The sequence below is a fragment of the Anas platyrhynchos genome, chromosome 5, assembly GCF_047663525.1.
Source record: "Anas platyrhynchos isolate ZD024472 breed Pekin duck chromosome 5, IASCAAS_PekinDuck_T2T, whole genome shotgun sequence".
Lineage (NCBI taxonomy): Eukaryota > Metazoa > Chordata > Aves > Anseriformes > Anatidae > Anas > Anas platyrhynchos.
Genome location: NC_092591.1, coordinates 8,600,879 through 8,614,221, shown reverse-complemented (window position 1 = coordinate 8,614,221; position 13,343 = coordinate 8,600,879). Strand labels below are relative to the sequence as shown.

General features: G+C 48.5%; 1 protein-coding gene across 3 annotated transcripts in view; it reads right to left on the bottom strand.

Annotated features, from left to right (window-relative positions):
* Positions 1-11,028: 11,028 nt before the first annotated feature.
* Positions 11,029-13,343, bottom strand: part of NUDT14 (nudix hydrolase 14) — a 60,276-nt gene continuing 57,961 nt past the window's right edge. For all 3 annotated transcript variants that reach the window (XM_027458513.3, XM_072038217.1, XM_072038218.1), the window contains exon 5: positions 11,029-12,641. In XM_027458513.3, the coding sequence (XP_027314314.1) occupies positions 12,401-12,641 (241 nt within the window). In that variant the 3' untranslated portion in view covers positions 11,029-12,400. The remainder of the gene's footprint in view (positions 12,642-13,343) is intronic.

Genomic DNA, 13,343 nt, shown 5'->3' with positions numbered 1-13,343 from the left:
CCTCCGGTTGCGCTGTGATCCTATCAAACCTCGTGAGCCAAACAAGATGAGGCCACAGCAGCAGCTGGCTGGGAGATTTCCAGGAAAAAGCAGCAAGCAAGCAGTCTTTACAATCCTGCCCTCACAAACCCGACAGTCTGCTCAGATCAGGGCCCGTGCGAGGAAATGTGGGCATTTCAGGCACAAAAGCCTGAAATCTGGGGTCAGTGCAAAGACCTCCAGCCCAGCCCAGCTCTGTGGCTGGAAGTAGCATTTCCCAGTTCTGCCAGTAGTGTTCATTTGGTTGTTGAGAGGTTCTGTCTTCTGCTTGGCCTACCGCTGTGTCTTCTGCTCAGACTACCACAGAACAGCGCTGCATGGGCCTGACCCAGTGCTTGAGCAGAAACACAGCCTGCACAGACAGAAAGGAGGGACTGGATCAGAGGACGGGGGAGAAGCATAAAAAGGTGCTGGGAGAGGGTAAAACATTCTGCTCTGATCTCCAAAGGCGTGCAGTCACCTTGATAAGAAGCAGCGATGGCTGGGGAAGCCCCAGCAGCTTCCCTCAGTGCCGGCCTGCTGGCAAGGGATGGTGTGGAGGATGCCTGCAGCTGGCACCAGGGATATCCCCATGCCCAGGCTGGGCCTCCTGTCCCTAAGCTTGGAATGAAACGGGGCCCAGAGGCTCAGCAGCTCTCTGCAGGCCTTGCCCCAGCAAATGCTGACTCTGTTCCACAACATTAGCGGACAATTTGACGGGCTCACAACGTCCCGGCTTTCATATTGCCTTTGCCAGGTGGTGAACGTGGTTGTGTCAGCTCAGAGACCAAACCACGGGATGCCATCTCTGTGTGGCCATACAGAAGCAACCAAAGCCATGGAGGTGGCTTTGCAAGGGTCCTGTTCTAGAAGGTGATGCCCAGAAGTGTCCCGTGGCACATCTCAGCTGCCCACATCCACCTTCCTGAGATGTACGCACTCAGCACGGGCTAGGATGCTCATCTTCCAGTGTGGAGGAAAATAATAAAACCAGAGCAAGTTTCAGGGGTTGCCTGGCCTGCGTGCATTGTTTTCTGAAATGACATAAGCATCTCTATTTTTTCACTGATTAATTCTTGCTCCCTGTGCTGTTGTTTTTTTCCAGTTTTACAGAGACTTCAGGCTAAACTCAGTTACTCTAGCAAGAATGCTTATTGCTTCAGCTTCCCGACATGGGTTAAAATCAGTAACGTTAAAGTTTATTTTAAACACTTTAGTTTATCAAAGCAATTTTCTCAGCATTCCAGCCTGCTGTCAGTTTTTTCAATGTTATTTGCAATGCATTAGGTGTAGTAAAAGAGTGTTTCACAATCCCATTTGCTTTGAAAGCCCTTTCTAGCAAACCCTGCAATGAGGATATAATTCATTTGATGACCTTGGTCGAAAACAAACACAGGCCCCAAGGTGCAGCATGTGCAAAGGAGCTGATACACTCACAGGTTTTGTTAAAACAAAGTTTTTGTGCGTCGCTGTCTTGCTGAAGCTGGCTGGCCTTGTGTACACCCAGCAGCACAGCTGTTGCTAGCTGGGAAACCAGCTATTTCTTTGGCTCATTTTGAAACCATGAAATATATTTATGCTTTTAAATAAAGCCCTCGCCTGGTAAATTGCTCTGCCCATGAGCTGATGTTTGCAAATGCATTATGCCATTATCAGCTGAATAAATGCATGTGCAAAGTTGCTCAAGTGCAGAACCTGAAAGGGATGACCAGACATTTTTACAGGTGGGAAGAATTTGGAGGAGGCAAGCTGGGTGAATAAATTTGATGCGTAAGCTCTGCAGGTAAGTTCTGTAATGAGAGCGCAGTTGGGTTTTGCATGCGTGGCATCCTCCTGTGCTGCAGACCAGCCCGAGAGGTGCAAAGCAAGGTTTAGGAAGCTGATTCACAGCTGCTGCAGACTCACCGCTGCCATGGAAGTTGAAGCCATACAGGGAGCAGGTTGTGAAATATCCCCCCACTTCTGAAAATCAGGTCAGCTCTCGGGTGCCGACTGTGGCATTAAAAGTCTAATTTTAGGCTCTTGGCTTCTGAAAGCATCCCTGTACATGCTCAGCTCCTCTGCCAAGCTTCTGCAGGCTGGAGGGGAAATTTGCATCAGGGAGGTTTTACTGTCTGCACAACGAGTTGGGAATAAGAAAATAAGATGCAGCAACACATGCAAAAGAGGCAGAATTGGTTATTTTGTTTCTCAGCACAGTTTTGGGGCCAAACCCCTCCTTGCTGCAGGCTGCCACTGTGTCCTGGACCAGGAGTCCAAGAGCTAGGAGCTGCATGCGGAAACCAAGCCTAAGCCCAGCTCGCACGCAGACTTGGTGTGAGCAGCATGAGGTGCTGCTGGCCCTGATGTCACATCCTCATCTGCTGCAGGTTGGGAGGGAGCTGGGGCTGCAGAAAAAGTGAGGTGGGAGCAGGAAAGGATGGTGGTGGCTGCCGTGAAGGAGGGGAGGCTGCTTGCCATCCTGCACCCTCGCTTTCACATACAGAGCTGATACTCTGAGCTGACCCCCAGGTTATCTGAGGATGCAGATTAGCTAAGTACTTGTTTGCAAAGGACAGTTCTTTTACAGTGGTGTGAGTTATCTGAGATGCAGGCTATATGCATGAAAATACAATACTTTGAGCTCCTCAATTCAAAGCACTGTGATGTGATAGTGAGATACATATTATAGGGTCTTAAATCATGTCTACAGCACTGATTACAAATCCCATAGTCCTGCCTCAGCATGCACCAGGATCAGGGCCAGACCTGGAAAAGATTCTTTGGAGATGGACAATTCAAGTGCTCCAAATTCCTGCTCAGACTCTGGGCGAGGCTTTTGCTTAGGTGCTACCTTCATTTTCCCTCTCCAAACCTTCCAGCTTGGAGGAAACCTTTGTCACTGGCAGAGGAGGCTCTGCAGATATCTGGGACACAGTGGTGATATCCAGCCACTGCCACCCCTGCATTTGTGTTCACCAAGGGACTTCTGCCTCTCCCATGATTGTGGAGGCTCAGCCTGCAGCTGAGCTACCTCCTGGGATGATCTTCAGAGGACATGATTTTTAATATTACCATAATATATAAATGGCTGTATTACCTTGCCATAAGCTCTGCTCTTTTGTGTTGTTTCTGGGGTGAAATCCATGGGATGCTTGAGGCAACTGCTCCAAGAGGATCCAGAGAGAGCAGGTAAGGAAGGTGCCGTAGGCAACAGAACTGATCCACGGAGAGAAGTTAAGCAGCCCTGCTGAGCCCTCCCATGGGGACACCAACACAGACCTGCACACGGGGATTGTTTTTAGCAGCTGTGTTTTCAGAGATATTTCTAATAGAGAACAAAGCACTCAAATTTGAATATAGTTATTTTCCCCAAGTGTCTCTGAGAAAACCTGAAATGTCTGAGGATCAATACTGCTAAAGACATGCTCTTTTTTAAACAAGCCTTTCTTGAAGAAGCCTCAGTTGGTGTGCTGAAGATGAATGTAGATAGGGAAGCTAATTAGTTTGCAACCCACAGCTACGAATATCAAACATGGGGAGAAGGTGGCTGTTTCACCCAACTCTGCAGCTCTAAAAAGGAAATAATGGACATGCATTGCAACCAAGGATTACTGGGGTAGCCTCAAGCCAGGGTTGCTGATAAGCAGTGGGGTTTTAGGGCAGGAAGACAACATTTCGCTGCAGGCAGTCACCGACAGATGCTGGAGACATTTTCCTGACCAGAAAAAGGTCCTGGGGGGAGCTCAGAGACAGGTGTGATCCTGGAGGGAGGAAAGATCAATTTCTCTGCATGTTTCCCTCCCCGTACCCTTGTTCTACTCTGCTCCATGGTCAGAAGTCCTGGAAACCCTGCGCGTGCTCCTTTTCCTCAACAGCAGATCTTGTGTTCAGTGTTGACAGTTCCTTGTAAGCCGGACACGTAGCTTCAGGATCCGTGCCAAAACAATCAAGTCAAAGAAAAATGATGCTATCTTCCCGTGCGGTGTACGTCAGCACAGCTCCCTTTCTGTCCACAACGCATCTGTATTTACTTCCATCCAAACCGGTTTGGCCCCAAGGCTGCAGATAGAGCTGTGTCATGGCCAGCAGGACAGGGAGCAGCTGAAAAGTTCCCTGGAGCTCTCCTGCTGTCAGAGGAGGCCTTTTGCTGGGGTTGGCCTCAGATTTCAAAAAAAAAATACCTCACAAAACCTAGAAGGATTGTGCCACCATCTTTCATCACTGCAGTGTGGGACACCCAGACCTTTATTGGTGGTAGCTGGAGAAGGATCATTGGTCCAGACGGGCAGCAATGCGACCAAGGTTCCTAAAGTCATCTACTGATGACCACACCAGAGCCACAGAGCAATGGGACTGGTTCTGCTGGTGATGCTTGGTTGTTTTAGCACACAGACGGCCGAGGCTCCTGTGCTGAAGGACCTGGAGAAGATAACGCTGCCTGAAGGACTCGTAACCTGCAGGCAGAGCAGCAGAACAAGGCAAGGGGAGCCTGTGAGGGACAGCGATGGGCTGAGGGGGACCCAAAGCCCGGTGGCACCGAGCGCTCCCCTCATGGCCCTGCCCGTGAGGCCTGGTCCGCTGGCACCCGCGGCCCTCTCCTGTGAGGCTTTCCACCAGCACTGAAAATCAGCCGTATGATTGATTCAGCATTAAAAAAAACACATCAGCTTAACTGGGTACCGACACGCAGCTTACTGAGGAAAGCTCCATCCTGAAAAAGAGACTTTTAAACGCAGCTTGGTTTAACCCTGGCTCGTGCAGAGTGCAGCGGCAAAGCCCCCGCTGACGGCTGCGAGCAAAATGAGAGCTTTCGGCTCCCGCGTCTATAATTAGACTGAGCAGAAGGCAAAATATTCCATTATGACAACTTCGGAGTTGAAAGAAATAGGTCTTAGCAGATGTTGATTTGCAGGATAAACAAATTAATTCGACTCAGTTTAGTTCCCTCTGCCGTTCAAGTCCTTTGTTCCTTGATTTAAAGTGTCAAATACAGCGCTCGTGCTGCACGCATGACAAAAGCCAGGACAGACACATAAATCTGCAAATAGAAACTACATCCAGTATCCCTGTAGGTCTGTTGGTTTTGTCTATCGTCCTTTAGCCTTGAGGACCTTGGCTTTTACCCAGGGCTGCTGTTCTACAAAGAAAAACTCCATTTTCAAAGCTTTAACAGCTTGCAAGTGAAATGATTGCCTTTGATGCCGAGATCTCCCAGGATTACAGCGCTGTATTAGGTTGTACCGAATGAGCAGATTGAGCTTTGTCAATTTAAATTCCCAGTCTCCGAATTTTAGGGGGGGAGGAAGATGCTTTCTCTGCCCCAGCGAGTGCAGGGCCTGCTCTCCTGCCTGCTGCCGAGCTGAGCAACACCTCCTGGCACCCTGGGGGCAAGTGCCTGGGCTGGGTGGTCCCGTGCCATAAATCATAGCCACTGGGGCCGCTCTCTGGCATCCCATCCCATTTAAAATGATGTTCCTTGTAAAGGGCTCATTTGTGAGATGGTTTGGGGAGGGAATTGGGCCCACACACCCAGAGCTGGGTGCTGAGTCCCTCCCTGTCCACATGGCAAAGTCCTAGAGGCTGGGGCTTTCCTTGGAGGGCTGGCAAGCCCAAGCCCATGAAGTATGTTAAATGCGAACGGCTTGGAAATGAGCTCAGCTCAAAAGCAACAAGCAAATAAATTGTATGGGATCTCTCCTGAGGCCACGTGCTCTTTCTGGAAAGTTGAGCTTGGGTTTAAAGGACTTTGGCTCCTTTAGAGGTCTTGCAGAGGTCTCTGCCTCCTCCGACTTCCAGGTTTAGACCGAGACATAATTCAGCCCTTTTAATAATTAAAAGGCACTTGAGTCTTCTTAGTCCAAAGGAGAAGATAAGCAGCTTTCTGAGTACTAAAACTCCGGCTGGCTTTATAAGGGGCATTAGTGCAATAGTCTTTCTGTGTTCAGTAACAGGAATATTAGTGTGCAGACAGGCTTAGAGAAATAATCTAATATTTTATTGTTCAGCATTTATATTTCTTCAAACACCCGGCCACCCATGATTGGGGTAAAGGGAAGGGAATATTTTGTGTACAGGGTTCTGAGGCCCCAGAGCGTGCGGTGGGGCCCTGCCCAGCACCAGTCCTTGCTCCCAGACCTGTCTGCTCCTGGGAACCCACCCCCACCAAAGCCTCCTGCATAAAAGATCTAAATCCCACCTGAGGAATGAAGCGGCCCTCATTTCTGCATCCAGAACAAATGCTCTGTCTTAACTCTGTGCTGCCACGTGCGTACCCTCAGTGTGCTTCATGAAGCTCACAAGGACAAGCCAGCTCCCGAAGCACCAGTCCTGCAATGAGCAGCAGCCAGCCACAACCCCAGGCTCCAGGCAGGTCTGCGGCGACGCTCTCCGACCTCTTCCAGGAGCAGGAGCTCCCAGAACAACATGTTTTACTACGAAACAATTTTACTATGTAAAAATGAGTCACTTTGTTTAGTGTTAAACTACTTGCATTGCAAATTTACGTCTTCTCCCTCCCTGCTGAGTTGCAGGCTGCAGGTGGCAGGAGAAGCGATGCAAGGAACAGATTGTCCTGAGCGTGGTGGAGCTCGGAGGCTGGGGCTGTGGGATGTGCTGGTGCCTCTGCCCCGTGGGGCTGTGCACCCAGTAACATCCTTAAACTCATCCCGGAGCTCCTGCCCTGTCCAGTCCCAATCTCCACAGCCCAAGTTGGGACATGGCAATGCTGGGTGGTAGGTGAAGGCCAGAGCCCCTGTGATGGGCAGCCGGTTGCATAAGCCCCGTTTCTCTGGAAAAATGGCTAAAAATAGCCAGGGGAGATGTGCCACGGGCTGCACGCTCCCGGTGCCAGGCTTGTTTTATATTATTGCAGCAGACCTGGGACTGCAGCCCAGGCTGGGCACGACACCAGCGCTGAGGGCAGGCCTCGAGACGGGCACCTTCGTTAGGTCTGGAGAGGTAACGAGGAGGATCGGGGAGGTCTCAGTTTCTTTATCCCCTGTAAGAAGGTTTGTGCCATAAGATGATACTGTGCTGCAGAGCAGTCTGGTCAAGTGGAAATCAACACTGGCTAAGTAAACGCTGATCATCCTGCTTAGAGACTTGAATTAAAAAGCTTTGCCAATCAGCCTTGATTGATAGAAGAAGGACAGGGCATTAGGATCAGGCACAGGGCATTGGAAAGCAGGACTGTTGCCTCAATTTTTTTTTTTTATTATTATTTTATTTTATTCTTTTTATTTTTTGACATTTGCTGATGCTTTCCCTGTTAATCTAGCTAGGAGCAGAGCTATATTGATGACAGCAGAATATTTACACATTGCTTTTGCCAGCAAGAAAAAAAATAAATCTACACATTAGTGTCCATCCAGGAGCTAAATCCTCTGCTGGAGAGAGCTGTCACGGCTGTGATGAGTACAACAGCCGAGGTCGTTCAGTGCTGGGCTGTGTAAGAGCCCCTCGATCCAGATCTTTTTCTTTGGGTGCCTTGGCATTACTTTGTCTGTGCTCATCTGGGATCAATGTGTGGAGTCAGGGCAGCGGCAGCAGAAGCAAGGGCAGAGCAGCCTTCAAGTCCTGGGGAGGTCACTGGGAAGCCTTGTCCCTGTTAAGACCCCCACCCTTCATACTGAATAGTGAAGAGTGTAGCATGGACTTGCAATACCTCTGGATTCATTTTCCTGATTCCCTTGCCACAGCAGCACCCCGAAACCCCGGGGCAGGAGCCCGAAGGAGGAGGTTACGAAAGGAGCTGCAGGTTATCGCTGCAAGTGCATTCCTGCGGGGCCGGGCAGCCAAGGCCGCTTTCGGAAAGCCCAGGAGCTGTTTGCACAGCGCCTGCTGCTTGTCCCAAGAACATTTCTTAAATTGTTTCTAGCGCTTTCGAGTGCTTGGTTGCACCTTGTCCGGTTATTTCACCGGTTGCTGCACGAGATAAAGTGCTCTGGAGTTGGCTGCCAGCATGATCGCTGCAATGTTTCACTCTTGTAGAATGATTAAATCATGTTAATGCTGCTGTTAATTGCTCCAGTCATCACACCTGCAGCCCCGTATTGAAGCACAGTGGGCACAAGCAGAGCCAGCGCCTTTTATTTAAAGGAGGTTGAGGCATGAGGGAAGCCATTCATTGATAATGGTTGATGGACGTCTCCACATCACCCACTGCCAGCCCATTTTCATCCTGACCAAGTGTCCAAAAGGTTTTTTTTTTGAGCCTTACTGCTTCTGAATGCTTTATTAGAGACCAAAGCCAGCACAGGATATTACATCCTCCACCAGCAGAGCAATACAGGGCAGGGTTTAATAAGTCCACGATCGTGTTTCCAATTCTGAGGCAGGCCGGGGAGCTCTGAGCACCGCAAGTCTGGGCTGTTCCGCTATGGTCTGACTTCTGCCTCGTAATTTATCTGGAGAGCAATTAAAGCCCTTGTAAAAATGTGTTCCCAATTACAGAGCGAGACTGGCTCTGAAGGATTATACAAATTGAGGGGTAACATTCGAAGCAGCACAGAAGGATTTGTATGAACATTTTCCTGCTTTTTATCAAGCAAAGCCACGCGTGACCCAGCGGGAAGGAAAACTGCCACGGGGCACCTGACCCACCACCTTCCTTATCTCAAATGTGAATTTGGCTTGGGGCTGGGGGCTCTGAGGGCTCCACCTTGCTGCTGTGCTGCCTCCAGAGAGCCTTTTGGAGAGGCTGAGCCCAAACAGGGGCTGTAAATCGTGCTTAATGCCGGCTGGGCCGCTCGGCAGCAGTCCTGGGATCGCGGAAATGGGAGCTGCAAGCCCACCCTGTGTGCACAGGCCTCATCCTGACCCCTGTGAAGCTGCTCCACGCTTCGGGAGGTGGCTGCGAGCGGCTTCCAGCGAGGGCGTTAATCTGCCACAGCCTCCCTCGCCACGCGCAGGGACCGGCGGCACGGGGGGCACAGCGGGGGCCGCGCAGCCAGACTTTTATGGCCACAAAGGCCAAGTCGCACCTGCTGACGGTTGTGAATAGACTTGCAGACAGCACCAGGTGTGCCATTTCAACAGATTTCACAACTGGGTGTGCCTTTCATCTATGTATAGAGCTCCGGCGAGGGGGATGAAGCCTGCGCGGCGATTGTCCTAATTTAGCAAAAATCCGATTTGGCCGGTGGGTCGCCCTGCTCTGGCCGCGTGTGTATTTCAGGAGCAATTATATCGGTTGCCCTTGGCCTGGCCCCGGCCCCGCGGGGAGTCAGGGCACGCCGCTTTTGTCCTTGGCGGGGAGGGATGGTAATGAGGCAGCGGGCAAAAAGGCGAGCGGCTGCCTGCCAGGGGAGCGGGGCCACGGCAGGAGCATCCCCGCGGACAGGGCACCCCCTCCCCACAGCCCCATGGTTCATCTGTCAGCCCTTTAGAGAAGGCATTTTTATCAGATCACTACTCGTAGGAGTAGCTTGGGGCTTGTAATTAATTATTTTACAACCATCCCAATAAAGAACAAAAATAAACATCATCTGTGTACCTGCGAGGTGCTGGTGATGTCTTTTCTGCCATCTCATAGCAAGCCTGACAGCTGCTTTACATCCCAATTTTATAATTTCAGGCTTCATTAGAAGCCTGATTCATAATTTCATTAGATTATCTCTATATCCCAAAGCCATATCAAAAAGATTAAAGAGATGCTAAGACTTGTTTTCTAAATGCGGACCGATCGATGCTGCTCAGCAGAAGGAAGACGCTGACCTCACCGGGCAGGGTGGATGAGATCAGACGCGACTTTTGCACAGGTTTCATCACCAGCAAGCGAGGAAAGGCTGAGGGAGCTGCCCTGCTCAGCCTGGAGAGGAGAAGGCTGGGGGGGGACCTGATCAACGTGCAAATTTCTGAAGGGAGGATGTCACAGGGATGGGGCCGGACTCTTCTCAGCGTTGCCCAGCAGTCAGACGAGAGGCAACAGGCACAAACCAGAACACAGGAGGCTCCGTCTGAACACAACAAAACATTTCTTTCCTGCAAGGATGACTGAGTATTGGTGCAGGATGCCCAGAGAGGTTGTGGAGTCTCCTTCCCTGGAGATATTTAAAAGCCACCTGGGCACAACCCTGTGCTAGGGGACCCTGCTCGAGCAGGGGGCTGGACCAGGTGCCCTCCAGATGTCCCTTCTGACCTCGGCCATCCTGCGAAATGGGGACTCTCTTGTTCCAAACTGCAGGCTCTCCACGGCCATATACATGTGTGGTGGCACGTCTGAAGGATGTATCTAAAAGGCAGACATGATTTCAAGATTCCATTAGAAGCACTTTTCTCCTGCCTGGGCTTGGCTGATGTATATCAGATTTGCTCTAATTATGATCTTTGAAATGAGCCCTGATGAGAGAAGTGGTATCTGAATTGCCCTGGTTGTATTTTTATATATATGAATCATCTTCCATTTGGAAAAAAAGTTCAAACCCTTTCTCCTGCATTTTCAAGCCTTCCTAACTACTTACAAAAATCACCACCAAAACTGACAGGGAAGAAGGAAAAGGATGTCAATACTTTTGTATTGATACTGCACAGCCCAACGCCAGGCACAACCGTGCTCTGTGTGCATCACATTGCGTTGCTTCTGTCTGATGACTGCAGCCAGGGGCGGGACGGACTGCTCTGGTGATGGGGAACAGCCTTCTGCTGCCCAGCAGCTGCAGTTTGGGCTGGATTTTGGCAAATCCAGCAGGGCCTTCACTCATACCCAACACACACACACAATTGGGAGGCAAGACATTATCTATCATCTATATTCTACTAGCTTTTAAACGCCTCAGCATCCATCAGGACACATCGTACTGAGCCCTGTAAGGATGCAGAGCAGCAGAGACCCCACCCTAAAACACCTTCTAATGTAAATACCTCAGACAGACGAGATTTATTTACTTTTCACAATAACTCAGCTGTCGGCTCTGCGGACCAGGCACAGTTCTGTGAATGTGTCTGCACTCTCATAAGAGGTGTCGAACTGCTCCTTCTCCAGTGACTCTCCAACGAGCTTTCCTCCCTCTCAGCAGAACAAGCAAGTGCCAGTTTTAAAGTCTTTTTACTTATGCATTTATTTCTTAAACACCGATTTAGATCCGCAGCAATTTCAAATCACCTGGCGGACACGATCGCTTCCAGCTGAGCCGCGCTGCGTTCATCCCAGCCGCTGTGTGAAAGTTTGCACATTCCTGGTGCTCGGCTTCTAAAAATACCTTGTAGTCCTACAGGCACAGATAATGTAGTCATCTTAATTAACATTAACTCAATGAATTGCATAAACAACTGCATAATTAAATGTCCAGACTTGATTCTCTCTCATTCATGCTATTAACAGTTTTTCACATGACAAATCGTCCACATCTAAACCATGCTGATAGAATAATATACGTTCTAATTAGACCACTTTATTAAATCAAATTGCGTTGCTCAGTGTGTCTGTGCAGGATGCACAGCCTTCGACAGAAACTGCACAAATGATGATAAAGCCTCTCATTAAAGCACTTCCGATGGTGGGATTTCAAGGAGCACTATCTAAGAGGTAGGTCCCGTTCTTCCCATTTTGGCTATAAGGAATCCGAGACCACAGAGCACCTCCGAGAAATCACTTGTATTAGTCACCTCAGAGTCAAATGAAAAGAATTTGGCCACTCAAATCCTGCTCTAGATGACAAAGTTTGATCTAATTAAGCAACTATTATCCATACAACAAACAAAGAAGCATGTGTTCCAGTCGCAGCCCCCATCATTCATCCCCATCCTGGCTGCTCAGCATTCTAGCGGGCGCAAAGGGAAGTACATAGCCTTACAGCTGGGCTATTGTCCGAATGACACATTAGCAGAAGGATTTACAGGCATGTTTGCTTATGAAATAAAGGTTTGCATGTTCAGAAATGCAAATGTTTTCTCTCTGGTAGAGGAGCTACACATCACAGAGAAAGCTGCTCCCTGGAAGCTGTGCAGAGCTCAACAACGTAGTTAGGGTATCTGTAACTACTACAGTTTGCTTCCTCCCCCCCAAAAAAAAATATTAGGAGAAACATCCATGAGAACTAAAGTGAATACACAGCTACCAGACCCTACAGACAGCAGCAACAGGTTGGTATAGCAGCTGCACCGAGGCCCTGAGTATCTCTTCAAAACAGTGGTAGAGCATTGCCATGAAAAGAGGGCACATTTATTAGCTGTTGAGTGAGAATCAACATTTGCCTCGCAGAGACAAACCCTGGTCCCAGAGACACCCACTACTGTTCTGCTAATGATGGAAATCGAGTGAGGATTTTACTTCAGATTTCACTTCCAAATTTATTTTGAGAAACATTTGAGAACTCTGTGGTGAATTGAGTTGATCAAGGCAGGTTTTTTTTGTACCCACAACCAGCAAGAAATCTTCTCTGAAAGTCACAGTGCTTTGATCTTATTTTTTTGGCAGCTTGGGTGCTATGTTGGTTTGGAACCACATGAAGCTGAAGATAACACCCATTGTCTTCGGGAAAGTCTCATCATAAGCAAACTTCATGGAGTCTTCTAAAGGTATTTCTACAACTTCAATCAGCTCTCCTTCCTCAGGATGGCCACCTCCTTCACCAGTTTTCATCTGGTCTGTTACTTCTGCATAAAATAACGTCTGCCTAGAACCCGTCACACCAACTCCAGACCTGGAAAAAAGCAGAGAGGAAAGTTGGTTTTAGATAAAAATATGGTAGCTAGGAACCTGGAAACCTCGATCCTTAACTTGCGTCCCTAAGCAATGCCAAAATATGTCCTTACCCTCTGTTAATGTAATTGATTGCAACTTTCATGCTGAAATATCAACACTTTTGAAAACAGCTGCATATGAAATACTTCTGTCTTCAAATATATTCCGCAACTTTGGGAAAATGTTAGCTTGAGGGAAGATGATAAACTTTTTTTGAAATTGATGAACAGTTGTTACACATATACTTGAAGTCAACAGAAGTTTTTTTCAATTGATCTTGGTGAGAACAGAACTGCACCAGAGATCTACAAACAACAGAATTAAGCTCCTCAGTGTATCTGTGTGCTATTATGCTACATTTGTTTACTTGTTTTTACACAAATATTTAGAGTTTTTACTTAAGAAGATTACGTCCATTCACAGCTGGAGGCCTCTACTCATGGAATAGATAGATACAGGAATAGAAAGGCAGCCTGAGAGTCTTTCTCTATCCTTCCTGAACTTTAGCCTTGACCCAAATGGACCACCGTAAGCACGCATGTATCTGAAATAATTCAGTCTCCCTGCTAAATTTATTACAGTGGATTTAGTTATTTTAGATTATGTAGTCTTTCTTCAGTTAGACCACTTGCTGTGCATTATACTTATTTGTTAATCCTCT